General features: G+C 37.1%; 1 protein-coding gene across 3 annotated transcripts in view; it reads left to right on the top strand.

Annotated features, from left to right (window-relative positions):
* Positions 1-23,467, top strand: part of SMYD1 (SET and MYND domain containing 1) — a 35,050-nt gene extending 11,583 nt beyond the window's left edge. Inside the window, exons 3-11 of one of the 3 annotated variants that reach the window (XR_015696414.1) lie at positions 3,923-4,136; positions 5,613-5,743; positions 8,559-8,597; positions 11,082-11,274; positions 14,213-14,305; positions 17,603-17,766; positions 18,568-18,736; positions 19,091-19,354; positions 22,369-23,467. Coding sequence is in view for 2 of the 3 variants with exons in the window: in XM_014068024.2 (XP_013923499.2) it covers positions 3,923-4,136; positions 5,613-5,743; positions 8,559-8,597; positions 11,082-11,274; positions 14,213-14,305; positions 17,603-17,766; positions 18,568-18,736; positions 19,091-19,249 (1,162 nt within the window). In the remaining variant the exon portion in view is untranslated. Of the gene's footprint in view, positions 1-3,922; positions 4,137-5,612; positions 5,744-8,558; positions 8,598-11,081; positions 11,275-14,212; positions 14,306-17,602; positions 17,767-18,567; positions 18,737-19,090; positions 19,490-22,368 lie in introns of those variants that run through there. The other 2 variants (XM_014068024.2, XM_087713335.1) reach the window with 2 other exon arrangements.
* The last annotated feature ends 841 nt before the right edge of the window (positions 23,468-24,308 follow it).

Genomic DNA, 24,308 nt, shown 5'->3' with positions numbered 1-24,308 from the left:
TTTCTCTGTACATGAAATGGATCACACAAAGGAGGGAGATTTGCCTATTAAAATGGAAGATAGAGTTTTAATATTTTTCTAGTTGTAGTGATTGCTTATCTGCAATTTTCCCTCACATTTTCACTCATTAGAGTGCTCACAAAGAAGACTAATTTCTCTAGAATATTATGGTCCAAATGATGGTGATGAAATGATGAAACCTATGCTTTTATCCAGGGACATGGTGGCTCAGTGGCTAACACAGTGAGCTTGTCGATCAGAAGGTCAGCAGTTCAGTGGTTTGAATCCCTAGCGCCGTGTAACAAAGTGAGCTCCTGATACTTCCGCCAGCTTCTGCCAGCCTAGCAGTTCGAAAGCATTCAAAAATGCAAGTAGAAAAATAGGGACCATCTTGGTGGGAAGGTAACAGCGTTCCATGCGCCTTTGGCATTGAGTCATGCTGGCCACATGACCACAGAATTGTCATCAGACAGCGCTGGCTCTTCGGCTTGGAAATGGAGATGAGCACTGTTCCCTAGAGTGGGGAATGACTAGCACATACACAGTTGTATATGTATCTTCTCTCCTTCTGAAACCATAAATATTTGCAAAAATTGAGATAATTTCAATGATTGATGGGTGGGATTTTTATAGGTAGTGGACCTAAATATTCCAAAGGGCTTTTTTTTCTAGTCCAGCAACATTCAGAAATTGGAAGGATCAGGAAAAGGTCTTCTGGAAGATGAAATTGAGAGAGATTTATATGTGATTGATTGGATGTTACTTCTATCCACATGATGCTTATGGCTTATAGTTCTTTGTCCTCTGAAGTCCCTCCTCAGAATACTGGTGATTGCAGCTAGCACTGCTTTTGGAGAATGGAAGAAAACATCAGTATTGTGGCTGCAGGATTCAGAAGACAGAGCACTATCCCAAACACCTCATAGTTGTTACTGTGAGCTATATAGATCTAGGGGACACAAATATCACTGATATCTGCAGCATGATCAAGAAGGCCCTCTGTTGAGATTTGGAAAAACCATGAAGAGCAGAGAGGTCATTATGAACCAAATAGTAGGATCAAGGTAGCTTCTTCCATTACCAAGAAATTTATCAGTTTCTGCAGTTAACTAGCCACTCTTATTGAACCAATAAAGGAGAATATTTGTAGTTCAGGATTGAAATGAGGGATCCTTGGTGCTCCCTGACCTTTGTTGTTTTCTTGCAGACATTTCATTACCCAAATTAGGTAACTTCATCAGCACTAGTACTGATTATTTTATCTAGTTTGGGTAATGAAATGTCTGCAAGAAAACAACCAAGTTCAGAGAGCACCCAGGACCCCTCACGGACTGAGTAGGATCTATTAGGATTAGGTAAGGAGAAGGGGGAGAAAATATAGGATATCTATGATTTCAATAGGAGAAAAAAAGGGGAGCACTTGAAAAAAGTCTGGAGCAACCATAGGCTCCAGTGTCCATTGACTTGCCTTTTTTATTTCCATGTTTTCACACTACAACAGAATCACCACAAATAACAAGGGCCACCTGTATAATGCTTGTTGGATTTGATTCTAAGTTTTGTGGCAGTTGCTCATTAGGTGATTGGTTAGTCAGTATTCAAAGCAAATTATTTGGGGGATATCTCTGTCTTTTACATTGCTCATCACAAAAACTGAGAAAGTTATTTTAAAAAAGACAGGTAGGCACTCCAAATGTTATATGAGTATGTTAATATTCTATTAAAGGAAGACAGCTTGAGAGAATGTTTGAAATGGCTATTTGCGCAGTCTCTCAATTTTAACTACTACTGGTATGGAACTCCACACTTATCAGACATCCTATTTATAGGAGCTGGATAAAAATACACCATTGTGATATATGAGACAGGAAGGCATTGTGAACTTCAATGGAAACTATGCTTCTAGCTAGAGAGTTAGTTAGTTCTCCTGAAAGGCTTCCAACTGTGAGTACATTTGTAGAAAAACTAAGGTTCAATTTATTTCTTGCTCTCTGATGGTCATCCAGATTTTTTACAGATCATATCTCAACTCAAATGTTTATTATAGAGACCAGTAGAATTAAAAATACTCAAGGAGCATCTAGTTAAAAAATAGTAACAAATAACAAAAATTATGTTAAAATCATTATTCGGCATCTTATCTGTCAATTGCATGTAAACAAGAACATGAACTAAGCTATAATATAATATTAGTCCTTAAATTGTGAAGGCCTATAAAGTCATTAGTTACTAAAATGCAGCCAAATAATAATACAAAAAGATTTAATGCATTAATTGTGTAAAATACCTATAATGGATTATTTATCAGGTTCTGACAAAACATTAGCGCTGTTGTGCAGAATCTAGCTACCTATGCTGGGACTACCATCCATTTCTTTAAATAGCCACTGAAGATGAATGATGCCAGAATGGAAGATACATTTTGTTTAAATGTCTCTGTAAAAAGAGCAGCAAAGAAGGATTTTCTTCTTTGCAAAGATATAACCTTTCAACCAGTGATATCTCTTTATATTTGCTGTCCAGGATGGCTGATGCAGCCCATAATTTGGTAGCTCCAAGTTAGACATGTGCAAGAGAACTGAATGATACTGATAACTACTGGATAGTTAGCCAGACAGAATAACTTACTGTTCAAAGTTCTTGCATAATTCCTAATCTTTGAATTCTTTCCCATGTCTCTTTAAAGAAGAAGGGGTTATTTTTTTAAAAAAAAAAATCTGTACATAGCCCAAATGGATGTTGCTTCTTAAAAGAGCAAAAAAACCTATACATTTATCTGACCAACAGAAAAAGATGTTGCTGATTATTTCGGGGTACCCTAAGATGAATCTCAGCTTAGAAAGAAGAGTCTACTTGATTATGTAAATTATTCCAAGCATTCTGAGCAGAAGTGGTATTTAAGATTTAAGATTTAGTTTATTTGTATGCTGCCCTTCTCCGGGAGGGACTCAGGGCGGCGAACAACTCAAAAGGGGAAAAGGGGATACAAACACAATACATATAATTAAAATACACAAGAGTCATACAGCCATACAAGTCGAGAGGGGAGGGGAACTCATCAACCCCAGGCCTGCCGGCAAGCCAGGTTTTAACGGCTTTCCAGAAGGCCTGGAGAGAGGTGAGGGTCCGAATCTCCACGGGGAGTTCATTCCAAAGGGCCGGAGCTGCTACAGAGAAGCCCTCCCCTGGGTGGTAGCCAGATGGCATTGGCTGGTAGACGGAACCCGGAGGAGGCCGACCCTGTGCGATCTAACGGGTCTATGGGAGGTAATTGGCAGCAGGCGGTCTCTCAAGTACCTGCCAGTTCACACCGGTTCAGGTAAATTGGTAGTGACAGAAGCGCAAGGCTCCACCGACACACCCAGTCATCATCACAGACCTTCTGTGCATGCACAAAAGATTCTGCATGTGCCCAGACATGCACATGCTCAGATGCGTGCTCCCACTACGGAACCAGTAGTGAAGAAAAGAGGACACCATTACTGATTCTGAGACATAAGCCAGAATCCTCTCAGCTGCCCTAAGAGTCTTGGTGTATGCAAGAATGACCTGTTTAATTTTGATTACCGTCTACCTATGCTGAGGGTATCACATTTCCATTTCCCAAAATATTAAGAAAAATAACCACATTTTGCAATTCATTGTTTAGTTTGTGACAGACAGTTTGGTATGTAGATGAAGGCACCAGGTTAGAAACCAGAAGCCCATGAATTTTAATCCTGCCTGAGGCACAAAGCCAGCTTAGACCTTGGACCGGTCACTTTTTCTCAGTCCTAGAAAGGAGGCTATAGCAAACCAATTTTGTAAAATCTTGCCTAGAAGACTGCAGGGGCTTTCAAAGCAGACTTCCAGAATCTTGAACAAAAGGGAAAAAACAAGGTTTCATATACTTATACACTGAAATATATTCTTCTCCAACTAGATTGGCTGCCAGAATCCTGTGGAGAATTGAAAGAGAAGGAGGGAGCCTTACAGAGGGGTGTCTGGTTTCCATTGACAGTCTGCAAAACCATGTAGAACATTTTGGGGAGGAGGAAAAGAAGGAGCTGAGGATGGATCTGGAGAGTTTTCTGGAGTTCTGGCCACCTGAGAGCAAACAGTTTGGCATGCAATACATCTCCCACATATTGGGTGTGGTATGTATATATTGTTGAATTGTGAGAGGGAACTTGGACAACTAAAGCAAATGCATCCTGAAACCAACCTGCATTTATAGTGGTTGGCAATGCCCAGGGTCATGTGACCACAACAGTTTGAATGATTATAAGTTTTTTTCCTGGAACCAGTGTTTTATTTCTGTTTTTGGAAGAAAAGCTCCATAACAAACAATGATTTTACCAACAACTGTGGTATTCACTTAACAACCACATTTATAATCATTGTGTTCAAAAATTATGAAAGCCAAAATCGACTCTGCTCACCTGATGGCCCGCTTTATAACCACCCCAAGTTTCAACTGTAATTGCCAGTCTCAGTTATGGTTGCAAGTAGAGGACTACCTGAATAATGGGGATATTGTGTGAATGCAGTCAATTATATTCATATTATGTTTCTTATTGCTCCCCAGAATACCTGTGGCTCAGGGGAGGGTTCCGGATTCTTTTACTGCCGGTTCACTCAGGGGTGCGCTTCGTGTGCGTGCAATCTGAATGCGTGTTTTGCACGCATGCGGAATAGTGATTTTTTTCCTCCTAGCCCTTTTCCTTACTATTTGGTTATTTAATGGAGCTCTTGGTCCTCTGACACACCAATGTAGGCATCATTTACAGAAGGAAGATGGTAATTAACTGTCTAAAGATGAAATGCTGGAGGATTATGGGGTATATCTGAGGTATTTAGAATTACATATCAGGAATCTACTGACTGATCAGCATCTACGCTAAGTTCTTAAACTACTTAGCCCAAAGGTCTGTAGAGATTCTCAGTCATCCAGGTCATGGTTGTCCCAAAGGTGCTTTTTCAGGAGTCAACTACACTTTTTTTATTTTTTTTCTTATCCTGTCAGAACTGAAGAAGCTTCTTGGATGAGAAGTGAATTCAAAGAAAAAAAACAAGAAAATACAGTGGCCTCCTGTAAAAGCACCTTTGGGACTACTTAGCCAAAATGATGTTGTTTCACCCCACCTCCAACCAATAGGTGTGTAGGCGGTGGGGGGCAGCCCTTGATAAAACACATTTGAATCCTTCACAAACTTTTGTAGATTGGAAGATAATCAGTCATACTCTCCCTAGATAGCTAATTTGTCAAAAAAGGGGGCAAGATAGAAGTTACAACCATATGACCAAATCCTGACCGTGTATGTGTCTATTGCAGGATTTCATGAATTAGGAAAATTAAGGAAGAAATGTAGTAAGAATGTTAAGGAAAAAGAAAGAGGGAGAGATTATTGCTGTACATGTTTTGGGGATTTATATATACTCTATAACTTGGCTGGTAACTTGTAATGATTTTAATATAGATGTTAATGGAATGAGTTGAACTGTGCATCAATTTATATTTCAGTTCCCAAATTCTGTCTGAGAAATAGTATACGTACAAAAACTGGCTGTCTCTCATCTAATTTTTTCCCCCTGATCCATCTTATTTTTTCTTTTTCTTTTTGTGGGTGCAGATCAATTGCAATGGTTTCACACTGAGTGACCAAAGAGGACTTCAGGCAGTTGGCGTGGGCATTTTCCCCAATCTTTGCTTGGTGAATCATGATTGTTGGCCCAATTGCACTGTCATCTTTAACAATGGCAAGTAAGTATTCTTCTCTGCAACACTCTTTTCTGTTCAGAGATTAAAACTAAGTCTTTCAGAAAACAATCTGCTTTTCAGAGGAAAGATAGCTTAACTCTAATGCATTGACCTCCATTTCCAGAAAATATATAATATGACCACTGCTGAACACATCTAGAAAAATGGGGAACCCATTGAAACATTATCTTGCAGAAATCTCATTTCAATAAATAGGAATGCAGGAAGCTTTTACAATGTTCTTAGCAAGCTGAAAATTATTCAGTAAAGACTATGTCACTAAATGGTTCAATGGCTTGTACCCAAGGTGTATTGTCAAGAACAAGGAACAATATTGAACCTAGAAAAATAAGTTAAGAAAATGGTTGACTGGGGTAATACTTTAACTACTATGTTTTTTCTTTCATTGAATAAATTCCTAGCATTACTGAGTAATGAAATTCTGATCAATCTGTTGATGGAAGTCAGTAAGGGTCATAATGATATTTCTAAAAATAGACAGAATCATTCTTTCTTAAATCTGCACTATCAAACAATGTTATTCAATCAAACAGGTCTGCATGAAAAGACAAGCACCCAGTCATTTTCTTAGAGAAAGGATAGTGACAGCTATATACTCCCTTAAAATATGTTCCATTGATATTATCTCTTTGATTGCAATAATTGTAAGAAATCTACTTCAAAAGATCAGAGAATAATAATTGGAAGACCAAATGTGATCCCTGTGGAATGTTGCTGTACTCCCTCATAAAACAGTCAATAGCAGGAGAAGTGTGTAAATTCTGAATAAGAATCGAAACTTAAATTAATGTTGCTATTGCTCAGGGATGAGCAGCTCACAATTCATAGTTTTTTCTATGGCTCTCAGATCCTTGTTTCTAATTCCTAAATCACACATGAGTATTCAGTAGCAAAACACCAGCATTCAGGGAAAAACTTCTGACATCTTTTTTTTTTAGAAATTAGAAAATAAATAGATATGTTAAACTTTAGTAGGCTTAAGACATTTACTTTATTAAAACCTGCCACAACACCTGCCTACTTCCAAGGCTCTCCCAGGAACTACTACTTGGGTGATCTCAATGCATTATTACATGTCTCTGCAGTCCTTGGAAGCTGATTAAAAACAAATACCACCACAGTGCAGAAAGACCAGACTATAATGTGAGTCAGAATTTCAGAATGTCAGTCTAGTATTTTTAATATCACTGGTGGCTTTGACTCCCTCCGTAATTCTGTGCCATCTACCTTGAATGGGAAAAGGATCCTGTAGAGCCTCTCTGCCATGGTGGGAGAGGGTGATGTATGTTAGGACTCGCTCTCCCAACAGGGAGCTTACCTAACAATGTATTTGTCATACTTCATTGGATGGGATATTATTTCTGAACATGCCTGAATAGAACTTTGGACAAGGAGGGAATTGAAGTGTCCAAAACTAAAGCCAGGATGCTGTTAAAAAACTTGTGTTATGCTCTAGCAGTTCTTTTTCTATTGCTGGGGACTGTTTCCCTGGCTATTTGATTGAGGGGCATTTGCATTGCATTGCAACTGCTCTAGTTAAAGCCAACATTTTGCCATTCCTTTTTGATCAGGGCTGTATGAAATAGGTCAATTCACAAGAGGACTTAAAGAAAGCAGCAAGGAAAGGCTCATACCTAGCTAGCTATGCCTTCTGCTACTACTATGGGAAAAAAATCTCATACAGATTTAGAGATGGATTGACTGATACTAGGAGAGAAAGCCCAGTTGGAAATCTTTCCCAGCAATACAAATAAACTACTGAGTGAAAAGATCCATTTTTCTCTGGTTCAGCAGCAGAGACTGCCTTTTAGATTATGTTACTACTTGTCACTTGTATCCTGTCAAAAGGAGAATAAGAATAAATGAAACTTACGTGTAATGTTTAATCTTAGTTGCCTGAAAATAACCCCCATTGTAAGGTTTTGGGATGGATCAAAATATAAAAGTAAAGTACCGTAAGTCATTCTGGTCCAATATCTATCATCCATCCTTTCTAGTAACATTTAGTGGTTATGAACGCTATTAGAAAGCCTGGATAAAGCATACATTATGTGTTAGAAGGAAACCTAAAATCAGATAGTTAAGCTAAAGACAAAACATACTCAAAATAATCTTTTAAAAAGGAAGTTATTTGTATATCTGTGGTGTAAATTATAGATGAAACATTTTATTGTTTTTGGCACTACTTTTTATACTGATACTTTGTATTATAATTGTAGTGAACTCAGTAAGGTTGTACATGTGGTATATTTTTTTAATTATAGTGAGTAGACTACAAAAAGAGTTCTGCTTGCTGCTACTAATGCTATAATGCTGAAGCTGATTTGCTAAGTAAGACCTACCTATGCCAAGAGAAGGTTCTATTAAACCTTGGAGCTTAGTTTCATCAAATTCTTATTCATAAAACTAAACTTCTCTTGGATGGGGAGGAAAGAGCCCGAGCGAGCCAGGAGATTAAAAAATAAAAAAATCCAAGCTTGTGATTACCTTCAACTCGAGTTCCCCCACTGTAAAAAAAACTAGTCAGTCAGTCCGTCAATCAATTGTGGTGAAATACAAGTATTCCTATGCTAAAGCCAAAGCCTGTGTGAGAGGGGAAATTGTCTAGTCTTTGTAAATTGTATGGTCTTAAGCTTCTATCTTATAATTTCAGATGCACCTTTAATGTTGTCCTTGGTACATGCATGTCAATGTATAGCTGCCTCCAAGCATTCAATCTACTAAATATCTGGGCTCAGACTGCTTTTCCAGTGTTTCTACCTTTGTAAAACTGCAGGTGTCTGTTTTTTTTTTCCAGTCATGAGGCTGTAAGATCAATGTTCCACACCCAGATGAGGTGGGTTATTCTTAAAAGCATAATATACTCCCTTCTCTCACTACTTCTCTATCATCCTGCATCAGTATAGACGAATCACAGACAGTAATAACCCAATTTTGGAAATGTCTGTTGATGCATAATTCCACTTTCTGTAATCCCTAAACTAAGTTCCTCTAAAGCCAGACCTTAATTTAATATTTCCTGCATTTTGTAGTGTATAATAATAACAACAACAATAACAACAACTGTAATATTAATTGTGATTGTCTCCTCTGGTCTTATCAGATCAACTTGCCCATCCTTCTTAACATTAGTACTACCTTCTTTTTCCCTCTTTCCTTTCCACAGCAGTGACAGCATGAGAGCCTGTATTGGTGGTAATAAATCCTATCAATCTTTCATCTTATTTGCAGATGACTGATTTGCCTGATATCCCGTTCTCTAATTTTGGTTGGGTTGATTACAACTAATTTCAGCTGGAGGGAAGGATTGGGCATTCCATCCCTTCCATCCCATTTCCCACCCTATGACAAGTTTTTGATTTCAGGAAGGCTGGCAGGAGAAAAGAAGACCACTGGGCCTCTGAAAACCTTTAAATGTTTTTTGAGCATTCTTGGCAAATTTTTGTACAATCCTTGGATATTTATTCTGTGTACATTCCATGAATACTCAAAAGAATCTTTTAAATAAAAAGGGAGTTATTTGTATATCTGTGGTGTAAATTATAGAAATCCATTCCTTCGATTATAAATAAAGCCCTTAGTGGAAGTTGCTGCACATTTTGAAACCAAGTATCTTCATAGCTGATGTAAGAAAGTGTGATTGTCCCTGTATGTGTGTGAGTGTAATAGTAGTTAATATGGCACCTAAAGAAACATTCTTTCTAAAAAAAAGTGAAAACTTGTATTGGGAAGTTGTAGTTAAACTCATGTGCTAACATATGTGTTACTCTGATCTGATAAAGAGCAACTTAAAGGTAATCACCACATATTTCTCAATGCTTCTGAGCTAGCGTTGAAAATGAAACTGGAAAGAACCAAATAAACTATAGTATGTGAGGTTTTTGTAGACCATACCAATTTTTTAAGGAAGAATAACAAGAGAAAGATTGAGAATGTGAGAGAAACTAATTATTTATATTACAAATTTGGAAACATTGCTTTTTATATTTGGATAGACATAATTTAATTGCCTTCGTTGTAAGGCACTACTAAGGCATAGTATTGACACTACTATCAGAAGAGAAGAAAGTAGGAGTGATGAGGGTGCATGGCAAGAACATATTCATGTGCTCTAAAGCTGAATGTTTAGGAATGGCATGGTTAATGTATTTGTACATGTGTATGCAAGTCTGCTTTTGCTTATTTATCATAATAGCTCTATTTCTAACCAATGCACTTCATGTACATGATTTCAGATATGATTCAGTTGGTCTAGACCACGGGTGTCAAACTCACCACGTCACCTTGCCGTCAAATGATGTTTTGTGACTTTTTTCCCATTTGCTGAGCTGTGGTGGGTGTGGCCAGTGTGTGACACATCTGGCCTGCAGGCCTCCAGTTTGATATTCCTAATCTAGAGACTATGCTGAATCCCTCAGGTTCAAATTCTAAAACTAAGAAAATCTACTCTACCCAAATATCTGGATGATGCCACCTAATAGCTGTCTGCTGGTGGCAACAATAATAGATGGAAAGTATCTGCAGGTGACCCTCTTCCTCAACTTCACAAATAAGTGCACATAGGTCCATCCCTTTAGCATGCATTCTGGCTGACTCATTTATTTAAGGTTATCTATAGGTTAACTGTGGCTGTGTGAAGCAGTAATTACAGTATATGTAATTTTCAATAGCAGCTACAAAGTGGAATATTGATTGAGTGTGCTGAAAGTAAGAAGGAAAATGTCAATTAAAAGGTAATTTGTATGACAAAATAAAATGAGAAGACACTTATCCAGAATTTCATAATGATGCTTTTAAAATTATACTCTGGTTACACTATAGACTCTAATTTTCTAAAAATGCAATTGTTTAAAATTTTTAATATTAATTAAAGAACAGTGAACACTATGTATATGACTTTTGAATTTTTTAGAACTTGTTCAAAACTGAACACTGCATGCTGAAATTATAGAGGTTGTTAAATGAGATTTTCTCTTTAGTCAGAAAACAAGGCCACTTTGTTCTATCAATGTTTAATAAGGGCTGGCAAAAATTCCAAATATGGAGAATAATGCTCCGCAATAAATTATGCAAAATAAAAGAGAATTAAAATGGTTTTGATTTCCATAAATTATGTAGGCATTAATTTGATCTTTTCTTATTACAGAATTTTGTTCACCCTTGCTCAAAATTTAGTTCAGAAGACAAAAATTCCATAAAATAATCCCTGTCTTTGCTTGGAAAGATACATCCTTAAAGAGTTTTTTTCGTAAGACTCTTAACTATAGAATCAGATAATTATTGCAATTGATCTAATGCCTCTTGCCTTATTTAAAACTAGGGTAGAGCTACGTGTATTGAGTAAGATCTCTGTAGGAGAAGAGCTGACTGTTTCCTATATAGACTTTCTCAATGTCAGTGAAGACAGAAAGCAGCAACTGAAAAAACAGTATTATTTTGACTGTACCTGTGAGCATTGCCAGAAAGGAACCAAAGATGACCTGATGTTGGCTTTAAAAGAGGGAGATGAAAAGGTATGACTTTGACAAATTTCAAAATATTTCCAGGAATATAGATGGATAAGTATTGAATTGGAAACAGAAAGATTTGGATTCAAATATGCCTTCAGCTATGGAAGCTTGATGAATTACTTCAGGCTTATTACTGTCTCCCATCCCAACTTAGTTTACAAATTTTTTGGTGTGAGGATAAAGTTGGCACACAAACCTGACAAATTAATTATTGTGATCAGTATTATATATCTTGTTTTAGTAAGGAACCTTACAAAGAAATACTAAGATGCAGTTTTGTTTTGTTTTGTTTTTTGCCATTCTGGAAGTTCTGCAAGTTCACCAATCTTTGGTGAAACAGAATGTATCTACCCCCACTTAATTATTTAACAGGTTGATTTACCTATAGATAAATGTCTCTATGTTGCAGAAGATTAGCAGATAGAGTATGGGGTAGTATCAGTTGATCCAGAAGGCCAGCTGCAGCCTGTTGGTTCACCTATCTGTTGGGGCACCAAGGAAATTTAAGGAAAGTGAATATACAGATAGTTGAATGTATGGGAGAAAATCAGTATAATGAAGTAAGTTTAATTGTGCAGTATATGTTCTATTTTCATTTTGCTGAAAAATCTTTAGTGTCCTTGATTTTCAACAAATACAAGGACTCTGCTTTCCTCTGCCTGTGGTTGAGTATGAAGCAGCCAATATCTTCTATATATCTATATCTTCACTGCTAACTTACTGAATTTCTTATTTGTCCAGAAATAAATTGCCAGATGTTTCTTAAAATGCTCAGATTTTGGCTCTCACTATAACATGAAACATCATCATCAAAGATAATTATTTAACTGTATATCACTATTAGTCAGCTTCATTAAAACTTTCCAAGTATTGGGCTCCCTGTGGGAAACTATGGTAAAGAAGTGAAGGAGTGCAGTTTAGGTGGAGAAGAGTCAATATGGACAAGGTATGAGAACCATGGAAAGAAAATATTTCAGAGACTCGTGTGATTGTCTGGACAAGTCCCTGACTCAAAGTCACCCAATTGGCTTCTTGCCTGAAACAGGAGTAGAATTCACAGTCTCCTGCTATCTAGTCTTAAATCTTAAACACCAAATGAATTTACCATCTTTAATTACTCACCGTAAGTCTGGCTAAGAATATACTTTTACACTTTTCAAAATGCTGTTTCTACTCAGACTAGCATTAGAGATACCTTCTTGAAATTCATGTAGTTTTGCTTACTTAATTTGCCAGCTTTGTAGTGCTTGACTTGACAAATTGATTGGCACTAATTTGCAAATATGGATTTTCAAGGATTTCTTTTTTTGCAAGTAGCAATTTGCATGTGGTGTTTTGTCTAGATTTATCACTATAAGGCAAATTGCTGTTGGACACTGAAAACATATTGCTATTTTGACAACATACAGAACCATCCCAGAGAATGGAATGATACCACTTGATGCTGCTAGCTCCCACACCATTATCTCCATACCATGGGCTGCGCCAGATGGGAAGCAAGCGAACAGGATATCAGAAGTTGGGCGGTGGTGGCAGTGGCACCAGGTGGACCGCTTCCCATTTTGACCCACTCATCACCACCGTTGTCTCTGTGCCTTTGCTTCAGCCTGGCTGTGGCAATAGGTGGGGTGATGGGCAGGACTTCTGCCACTCTGCCAGTTTGTTTTCTTTCATAGCACCGCAGTTCTGCAAGTTTTTGTTTTAAGCGCTGCTGCCAGTTTGCAAGGTTTTTTTTGCTGGCGCTGCAGCGGCATTCTAAAAGAAAATGTTTAAAGAGGCATGGTGCTTTAAAAAAAATTGCAGAATGGCGGCACTTTAATAGACAAAACTTGGAAAGCCATGGCAGCATTGCTTTAGAAACACTTGCCCTGCTTGTCGCCGCAGCCAAACTGCTTGTTCAGGCCAGAGCCAAAGTGCAGAAGCAACCACAACAGTGAGGGGGTTAAAATGGGAAGCCCCCACATGCTGCTACCTGCCTGCCCTCTGCCCCATCCTCTACTGTAGCTGAACAGTCTGTTCTGCTTTTGGGGCACAGCCAATCTACCACTGACACCCTCTGACACCCTGCTTACTTGCCCACCTACACGGCTCTTGTCTCGCCCATTGCCACTCCCCTCTGACACTGACACTCATTCTCCATCCAGCACTGAGCGAGTTATACCTACAGGAAATTTCAGGTGTTAAGATGTCTTGTGAAGAAATGGTGGCAGTGAATTGGCAGAAGGGATTCGGTGGTGGCGAGAAGGATGCCCCCAGCTGGCCGCACCGAACTAGCTGCATTGAGATCATAGAAAACTGGAGAAATCTATAGTCCATAAAGATGATGGAATAAGCATAGTACCTACTAATGCTGATTTTATTTCAGCTGTCTGACTTTTCATAGTGTAAGAAGGACCATTTTGAACAATAAATCCAATTCTCTGCTCAGGATTTAATGTAATTTTTTATTTAATCTAGATGAAAACATTAAATTGGACAGTTTAATCTGCACTTTAATGTACCCAGTAAAAAAAGGCTACAATTTTTCTAAGTAATTGGTGGTACTGTGCTACATTTTGGATGTTTTTTCTAATATTCAAATGGTTCTGCCTTCCCATAACTTATTTTTATTATTTTCTTCTATCCTCTGGAAAAAGAGAGGAAATGTTAGTTTCCCGCTGTGGCATCCTTTCATTTGTTTGAAGCATGCCATTAAAATCTCTTGGTGTCTTTTCTCAAAACTCAACATATCTTCCTCCTTCAATCTTCTTAATACCCTGTTCATCTTCATTACCATTCTTTGAATCTGTTCCAATAGAATAAATGAGCTAAAGTGAATCTCACAAGGTTTGTTCCAAGATATTATCTTGATAATAAAAAGAAAATTGGATTTATTTTATGATGCTCTTTGACAAGAAAAATTAGGAAGCACATGTTAATAGGTTCCCCTTATTTTTCACAGCCATCTCAAGAAGTGGTGAAAGAGGTCATTCAGTTTTCCAAAGAAACCATGAAAAAAGTTGATAAAGCTCGTTCAGATGGGATATACCATGAAGTAAGTTATTGGACATTGGATTTTCTGCTATTACTTCCTTCACAGTAATTTAAGTGGTACAGGGCAATCTTTTTCCATCTCCCTAGGACTCCATTGTAATGTGGGCCATCTGAATCCCTTTTATGTGAACATCAAAATTCAGCAATATTCAGCCAAAAAATGGCAATTGTCAGTCATTTTTTAAAGTAAGGAAATAAAAGTACTTAGGAAAATGACCTTTCTCTAATAGTTAAAAATGGAACAAAAAGCTAACTCTTGTTACTTTTAGGGATCGTGTCCTGCTTATTGTCAAAAAGAAGAGAAATTTTAAAAGTATCCTCACCCTGCCAAAAATTTCCCAGCTCCTGCTTCATATTATGGGACTTTTTGACAACCAAGGGAAAGTTGTTCAAAATAAAGTATTTGCCACACATTATCTTCAGATATATCTGTCATAACGTATCTTCCCTCCCAAGAGGATTGCATGCGTAACGGCACCCTATGTTTGAAAAAAGTGCTTTACATATTGCCCACCCTTACCAATCTAGAGTTAGGATATCCCTCTCATGGAGGCCATTATGATAGAGTTCTTTGTGACCATTTTGTGAGGGTTTTTTGGTGCCAGTAGTTTTGCTTTTTATTTTGCATTTGGATTTTGGCAACCCACAAGATAATCACTCATGAATGTCTCTTTGTAGTTTTGTATTGTAATTACTTCAAATGATCGATAGATAACCAGACTCTTGGATATAAATATATGAATGAAATTCCCATTTTGTTCCATCTCAGCAGGAAAGGTAATCTAAGGTACACTATCTCTTAAATTAATTGGTAAAGAGGGTCAAGTAAGACTGGTTATCTCAATAGAGATTTTGACTAAAATATAATAGTTTATATTGGTTTTGTCTTTTCAGCTATTACATTTGTAATAGCTTGTGGGAGATTTAAAATGTGGAACTACCTTTTGTGGAAATGCTGGTTGAAAGGCTGGTGCTAATCTAGACAAAACAAATATGACCTTTGTTTATGGGATTAACCTCCAGATAATCTAAACTATGAAGCATGTAGGGTTTTTCCTGGCTCTGGTTTAAATCTATGGAAATTTATGTACATTTATAACAAGTGTTTCAATTTATTGCAGCCAAAGATCAGTCAAAAATGCTACAATTCAGTATAAAAAACTAATGAAAACATACATAATATGTAATAATAAATACAATTAATACAGATTTAAATTCTATCATCTTATTGTATTCCTCATTGTAAGCAAAATAGCAAAATGTTTCAAGCTGAAGTATTATTTCATATTATTTTGAACATGAAAATGAGAGTATAAATAACGGATTGATTTAAAATTCATATGATTAGATTTATTTTATTGTATTTTAAGGAATCATCCACAAAGTCTATAATATACAGCATTTATTTAAATAAACCTTAAAATACCTCTTACGGACTTTTATATTGAATTATCTTTCCTATATAATCTAATTTTCTACCCACTGCAATATTGACTGTGAAGATGCAGATTGGTGAGTTTCTGCTTGCAGAATTTTACCTGTTTCGAGCCCACAGAAACTGACAAAATACTGAGATGTTGTTGAATGTTGAATGTTGATTTTATTTATATGCTGCCCTTTTCCCCCGAAGGGGACTCAGGGCGGCTCACAACTCAACCGGGGAAGGGGGATATAACAAAAAATTAAAACAACACAAAACAATGCATAATTAAAAACACACAACAGTCATACCAATTCGAGACGGGGGCAACAGTTCTTTAGCCCCAGGCTTGTCCGAACAGCCAGGTTTTAAGGGCTTTGTGGAAGGCCTGGAGGATGGTGAGGGTTCGAATCAGAGAAGGTTCTCCTCCGGGTAGTCACCAGTCGACACTGGCCGGCAGATGGAATTCGGAGGAGGCCTAATCTGTGGGATCTGATCGGTCTAGTGGAGGTAATTGGCAGCAGGCGGTCTCTCAAGTACCCAGGTCCAATACCATGAAGGGCTTTATAAGTGATGACTAGCGCCTTGAAGCGTATCCGGAGACCAATAGGCAGCCAGTGCAGCTCGCGGAGGATAGATGTTACGTGGGTGAACTGGGGTGCACCCAAGATCGCTCGCGCGGCTGCATTCTGGACAAGCTGAAGTCGCCGAATGCTCTTCAAGGGCTGCCCCATGTAGAGCACGTTGCAGTAGTCCAGTCTAGAGGTCACAAGGGCGTGAGTGACTGTTGTGAGGGCCTCCCAGTTCAGGTAGGGACGCAACTGGTGCTAGCCTGGTGCACCAGATAACATTAAACAAGATCTAATTCAGTTTAATTGAATTTAATAATTATAGGGAGTATTTAGTTAAGTGTTCGTGTGCATAAAAAAATTCACTGGTGATGTGAAAGAATGACTATAATAGCTTCTTTCCATTCCCTCCCATATAATGCTCAATTGGAAGAATCCAAGGGATGAAGTCCATGCCCCCAGAAAGGTCCTGGATGCATAGCCTGTAAAGACTGTTGGGATAACTAACTCCCTTCAAAGAGTAAAAGGAAGGCAGATAAAATAAAGAAAGAGACAATTCTGATGCTCATGTCACCATCTCATAAAACTTTCTGGGACAAATCTGCTGTTTTACAATTTTATAATTGCAGAAGACATTGGCTTCAGTTTTATTTGATGTTAGGTAATTAGTAAGATTAAAAGGGACATGGTGGCTTAGTGGCTAAGGTGCTGAGCTTATCAATCAGAAAGGTCAGCAGTTCAGCGGTTCGAATCCCTAGCGCCCTGTAATGGAGTGAGCTCCCATTACTTGTCCCAGGTTCTGCCAACCTAGCAGTACAAAAGCATTTAAAAATGCAAGTAGAAAAATAGCCTTTGGTGAGAAGGTAACAGCATTCTTGTGCCTTTGGCATTTAGTTATGCCGGGCACATGACCACAGAGACGTCTTCAGACAGTGCTGACTCTTTGGCTTTGAAATAGAGATGATCACTGCCCCCTAGAGTCAGGAATGACTAGCACATATGTACGAGGGGAAACTTTACTTTTACCTTTTAACAACAATAATTTGGAGTCACACTTAAAATACATAAAAGTATAGAACTGTACCCAATGCTATTGCATTATTATTGAACCAATGTAGAACTATTTCTCTACATTTATTCCAGATGAATTATAAAACATTTTTTTAAAATTATGGGGGACTGTTTATGGAAACAATTCACATCCACATTCAAAACTGACCTGCCATTAGAGCTATGTCCTCTAGAGGGAGACCTCATTGTTCTATTCAGTCCCTCTTTTTTGATTATTTTGTTCTTGTGATTGTGACAGGTGGTGAAATTGTGCCGAGATTGTCTAACAAGGCAGGAAGCAGTCCTGGGAGAAACCAATATTTATCTGCTGCGAATTCTTAGCATCTTGTCCGAAGTTCTCTCTTACCTCCAGCTCTTCAATGAGGCTTCTGGCTATTCAAAACAGATGGTGGATGGTTACCTGTATGTGACCAGAGTCCTCTTTATTCTCTCTTCTTCAGTAACCTATTCATAGAAATGTTAAAATAAGAAGACTTGGTAACCCTCTTTTATTTAATCACAAAAATACCCACAATTGAAAGAAATGAGGGCAAGCATTAAGGATTCTGAGAAATCAATATAACTAAGTTAGGGTCGTAACAGTACTGTTTAAGGATAAATGTATCAATTATATTTTCAAGTGGAATGATTCATATAAACATTTTACTTAAGTGAAGTGTTTTTTCTCCCCCTGTATATATGTAACCAAAATAGAATTCTTACATAATCCCAAATAAATTTGCAATTGTGGTAGAAATCTTGGATTCCATTTCTGGCTGGCTGCAAATGGGTTAGCAGTTTGCTGTTTTCCTCTTTGCATATTTGTGTTCTGTATATTATGATCTATCCACAATATCATTTTTAAAACAGTAAACTTCACTCAGCAGAGAACTGTGGAAGCCTCCCTTTTTTACCCCTACCTCACTCTTTGACCTGTTCCTTGGAGATGCAGGCACATTTAAAACTTGGACATAGATTTCCTGAAAGGCTGAAGGAACTTGAATATTATCTAAGAGGGATTATAAAATTGCAACTCCTAGTTGAAAAGAGAGATGGAAATTGTTGTATTTCTTAACTTACTTACTTTCTTTTCTTCCTTCCTTCCTTCTTTCTTTTTCCTTCCTTCCTTCTTTTGATTTGTCTTTTATTCTATGATAAGTTTTTAATAAAAGTTTTTAAAAAAAACAAAACCTGTACAACATGTTTCTTCTCTTTTTCCCTCAGAAAGCTTTACCATCCCAAAAATGCCCAGCTTGGGATGGCACTCATGAGAGCTGGGGTCACTCACTGGCATGCTGGGCTTATTGAAGCAGGCCATGGGATGCTTTGCAAAGCTTATGCTATTCTTTTGGTGACACATGGACCCACTCATCCAATTACCAAAGATCTGGAAGTAAGTGATTTTTCAAGTGTCATGATGGATATTTGGATTCAGAGATTATTGTGTGATTAATAAATTTTTATTTGTGATACTGTTGAATTTGTTGGAATTGGATCTATGCAGCAATTTATCTACATTAAGATTTAGCAAATTTCCTGCTGTTCTCTACAACTAGCAGTTATTGAAGTAATGTAAAGACATAATTAATAGTGATAGAAGAATGTGGTGAATCATTTATCGATTTTCATAGAGTACTATGATAAGAATAGCTGCCTGTGATAAAGAGTTAACTTTGAAAGTAAGGATTTCCCCCACAGACTACAGTTAGAATGGTACAATTAAAACAATTTCTTTGCATTCATTTAGGCCATGCGTATTCAGTCTGAGATGGAGCTACGCATGTTCCAGCAGAATGAATTTATGTATTACAAGATGAGAGAGGCAGCTCTGAAGAACCAAAAGATCCAGATCATGCCTGAGCCCACCAACGAGGCTTCAGTTGGCCTCTTTCAGAAGAAGCAATAATAAACTCCTTTGCTGATCTAAACATGCATCCCCATATTCCTGCAGCTACTGCACCATCAGCATTTCCTGTGCTAAGAGAAAGACAGTGATATGTCAAGGGAAAAAGTATTTGATCCTTAATGTTGGCTTTCAAATAACAAATGTAGTTGGAAAAATGTCATATATTTTATCATATTTATTTAGTTATGTTCACACAGTACATCTTCACAATTATTAATAAAACTCTTGCAGTAATATGTATCTTTAAAACACTTAATTCAGTTAAGGTTAGTACATACATACAAAAATGTCATTTTGTCTAGACTCATGTATTTCTTTTGAAAGTAGGGTTATTGAAATAATGTGGTGAAGAAAAATTGCATACAGAAAGTTAGAGGTACACTGTTCTCTCCATAAATTAGTTGAAAACTTCATATAGACCAGGTTTTAGTTGTCAAAGTTATATTATTAGCTTTTCATACTGTTCTTAGCCATCCTTCCTTCCTAGTCACTGAAATGATTAGGATTGTATGGATTAAGGGTGTGCAAAAATTGGAAACTGATATTGCCTCCTCTCAATCTGAAGGCAAAAAGATCAGAAGGAGTGGTTTTTCTTTTCTTAGTCTGGGGGATAGTCTTCATGAATTCTTTCCAATTTAGACCATGAATCAGGAAATATTACACTCTATTACCTAGAATGAGAAGAACAAATACTATCAGGCTATCATTAAAAAAAAATCAGTGCTATGGAATTTGGGAGAATGAAAACAGAGAAAATGAATAAAGGATCCCAAGTTTAATTGACTACAAATCAGTTTAGAGGTTTAAACAAATTAAAAAGGGCAATAAAGAAAGAAGGAAACAAGATGAATAATGAAAATTCATATGGGATGAGGATTTTGCATGGAGACAAAATGAGTTAGACATCCTCATCACAGCTCAAGGTGTTGAAATTATAAGAAGTAATTGATGACTGTACTTTCATTGGAAGTAATTGATGACTGTACTTTCATTGGAATGATACAAATAATAATACTTAAATTTAGAGTTCCTTTAATTACAGTACGGTTTTTGCTCCTAACTCAGTTTGAACCATAGTGCTTTCCATTCCATATTTTAGATTGAGATAAGAGCTTCATACATATGAAATTATGACCAAATTATTAAATGTCTTGATCTTAATAGGCAAAATGTGCACAGTAAATATATACTGTTTTGGCAAATAGGAAAACAATAGCATAATATAATTATTTCAATTCATGTTATTAGCAATCAGGTGCAAGAGATATCAATACACATCAATATACACACACTCACAAATATTGGAATGGCTTAAAAGACATAAGATTGGCATTATTTTGAAAAACCCTTTCTATCACAATATGGATAATTGAGGTTCTTTGTAATAATAAACAAAGCTGGTAGCATAAACTTTAATGATGAAATCAGCTAAAGGAGTTAATATATAAAAGAAATCTCTCTAAAGAAATCTCTAAAGAGCAAATGTTTGGGAGAAGTTATGAATTGCTTCATGTAGCAGTGTCATACAAGCATTCAGGAATAATTTTTTTCATGACTATTTTTTGCTTCCTTCTGTACGTACCCAGGAAAATATAGATAGAGGCATGTCTTAGTATAAAAATGGAGTGAAAATAAAACTTCACATATTAGGTATTATGGGGAAGGAATGGTGAATGGTTAAAGGGAGAAAGGAATATACAGTGCATTCAGAAAGTATTCAGATCCCTTCACTTTTGTCAATTTTGTTATGCTGAATTCTGATCCTACAGTTGTTGAAATTCATTTTTTCTCATTAATCTACATGCAGTACCCTATAATGACAAAGTGAAATCAGAATTTTAGAAACGTCAGTAAATTTATTGAAAAGAAAAAACTTGAAATGTCACATTGGCATAAATATTCAGAATTTTGCTGCATTCATTACTGTTGTGGACTCTTCCCCCTTTATTTGATCTGTTCCCTATGCAACATGTCTTCACTGATCTCCTTATGATATCCCAGTTGTATGTCTCAACCATAAGCTGAACCACAACAAAGTTGTCAGTACACTCATCAGTATTCTGGAAAGTATCTGGGTCTGAATGGGGAGGAATGGACTTTGACTTTATCCTGAAAAGACTGAGTGACTGTACCTGTTTGAACCCTTATGGCTGAAGACTCTTTTAACTTTAGTATTGAATGGAGCTGCAGTTCCCCACTTGAAATTAGTGTACAACTTGGGGGGGGGGGTATTCTCCTGGACTTACAATGGGCAGGTGATAGTTGTGATAAGGAGGATCTTTGCAGAGATAGCAATAGCAATAGCAGTTAGACTTATATACCGCTTCATAGGGCTTTCAGCCCTCTCTAAGCGGTTTACAGAGTCAGCATATTGCCCCCACAGTCTGGGTCCTCATTTCACCCACCTCGGAAGGATGGAAGGCTCAGTCAACCTTGAGCCAGTGAGATTTCAACCGCCGAACTGCAGATAGCAGTCAGCTGAAGTGGCCTGCAGTACTGCACTCTAACCACTGCGCCACCTTGGCTCCACCTTGTGCACCAGTTCCGCCTTTTCTTTAACTGGGAGGCCTTTCCGACAGTCATTCAAATCCTAATCACCTTATAATTGCAATGAGTTCTACACGGAGATACCCTTCTAGACCATCTAACTGGTTCAAAATGCAGTGGCATAAGTGGTATGAGCAGTGATGGACAAGTGGAGGCCTTGTGAAGCTTTGGGAAACTCTCCAAGAAGCCTTTAAAAGGCTTGCAGCCAGCAGATACCTTAGCCTGGTGCCCCTTGTCAACAATGGGAGAAAGACAAGAAAGGTCAGCTTGGGAGGGGCTGCAAGAATAGGTTGAGTGTCGGATGGTCAAAAGGATGGGGAGGGAAATAGGTGGTGGGAGAAACGGAAGGTAAACGCAGGAGAAGCAGGAGATCCTCACCTAACAGTCAAGTCTTAACTAATAACCATGACCAGGACTACCATAACCACTGTTGCTAATTGGTTATGTGATGTTTTGCCTAATGACTGCTTTATTTAGTAGAAAAAATTCAAGTCCCAATAAGGGTCATTAAGAGAGAAGTACCTTTATTAATAATATCATCAATTTGATTTCTGTGTGCTCCATGTTTATAGGTACTATCCAAGTATACAAGTGTTATTTTGTTTGTTTGAAGAATGAAGGAAACTAATCAAGGAGAGAAGCAACCGAGGAGAAATTTCCTGACAATGAGAATTATGGCTTGCCTTCAGAAATAATGGGTGCTCCATCACTGGAGGCTTTTAAGAAGAAATTGGATATCCATTTGTCTGAAATAGAACAGGGTCTCTTGCTTGAGCAGGGGTTGGTCTCGAAGACCTCCCAGATCCCTTGTATCTTCCAATTCTGTTCTGTTCAAATCTGTGGATTGGCATAGATAAACTGCCGGCATTCCAATCTCCAGTTACAAGCAGCACATTTTTCTTGTATATTCTGTGGATTACTTTAATGCCCATTTCATTTTTGGATATTCTATTATTTATATTCATAGTCAAGAGTTTCACATTTCAGGGATGATAATCATCTTTGAAAAGCTATTGAATTAAGCACACTGCTTTATATTCAAGGTGAATATGGATGTAACTGATTTAATGAATCATCTGTCTTTGACCTAATGTGATTAATTAAACAGAAAAATGGTAACACTGCCTTATTTATTAGTAATAAATAATAAACTGCAGGAAAAAAACATTGTTACCAACCTGCCTTCCATCCATCAAGGACCTGTATACTGCACAAATCAAAAAAAGAGCTGTGAAAATATCTATTGACCGCTCACATCCTGGACATATGGTTTCAACTTCTACCCTCAAAACGACACTATAGGGCACTACCAAAGCAACTAGATATAAGAACAGTTTTTTCCTGAATGAAATCACTCTGCTTTAAAACTAATCCACACAACACTGTCAAATTATCTACTAAGACTGTATTAGTATTATTCGTCTCTTCCTTCCTAGTACCTATCTCTTTCCAAGTACCTATCTCTTTCCACTTACGACTATAGCCATGTTGCTTGTATCTTTAAATTTTATATTGTTTTTATTTGTTTCCTAGTATAATTTGATTGCTTATTAGTAACCTATGACTATCACTACATGTTTTATCTTATGATTCTTGATTAATGTATTCTATTTTATTTTTCTTTACAGTATGTAGACTGAGAGTATATGCAACAAAGACAAATTCCTTGTGTGTCCAATCACACTTGGCCAATAAAGAATTCTGTTCTATTCTAATATTATTCAAACCTGCTGCTTAATTACCAGAGAATCAGTATACTTGTAAACCTCCAGGATCTATCATGTTTATTTATACGAGCAAGCATACAGTAACCAGTAGGTGGCACCCACAATTCATGTTTTTATTAGACTTGTTCCATTCGTAAAGTCAATATATTCATACAATCTGCATCAGTTTTGAAGCTTGTGAAAGCTTCTTACCACCATTTATTTTTGGTTCCAATTATGAATCAATTATTAAAGAAAACCCAAGTTCCAAATCAGATCACTGAAGGCTTATGCTCCCTTTTGTTCAGCTTTATGACTTTCTACTTTTCCTTCTCTAGCCATTTACTTGACTATAAGGAGATTCATCCATTCATCTCAAAACTATTAAATTAGGAGGCTTGGCTTGCATTTTATAGTAATTTTACTGAGTATAATCACAACAAAAATTATATTTATTAAATGAATCTAATGAATTGCAATCAATCACTGGGTTTTTTTAATGAAAAGAATGGAAAAGATACTTATCTGAGAAATAGCTGGATTATAATTTTCAAAACTCAGAATTCACTTAGGAGGGTCCTAAGTACAGACTCTGAACCTACCTAGCTTCTAGCAGACTACTAGAATTCAAATGTAATTAACTAACATTTATTCCACATTCTATTTTAAAATTGTTCCTAAATAATAATTATTTCATTCGTATGGGATTATGGATGTTTGCCATTCGTTTAATGGCTGTTCAAAGTTACAAGAGCACTGAAAAAGTGACTTATGTTTTTTAGTGCACTGTAACTTTGAACGTCATT

This window comes from Thamnophis sirtalis, unplaced genomic scaffold (assembly GCF_051295495.1).
Source record: "Thamnophis sirtalis isolate CommonGarterSnake01/CBP01778 unplaced genomic scaffold, rThaSir2_p1.2 scaffold_4, whole genome shotgun sequence".
Lineage (NCBI taxonomy): Eukaryota > Metazoa > Chordata > Lepidosauria > Squamata > Natricidae > Thamnophis > Thamnophis sirtalis.
Note: the sequence above shows the minus strand (reverse complement) of the source record. Positions and strands in the feature narration are given on the sequence as shown.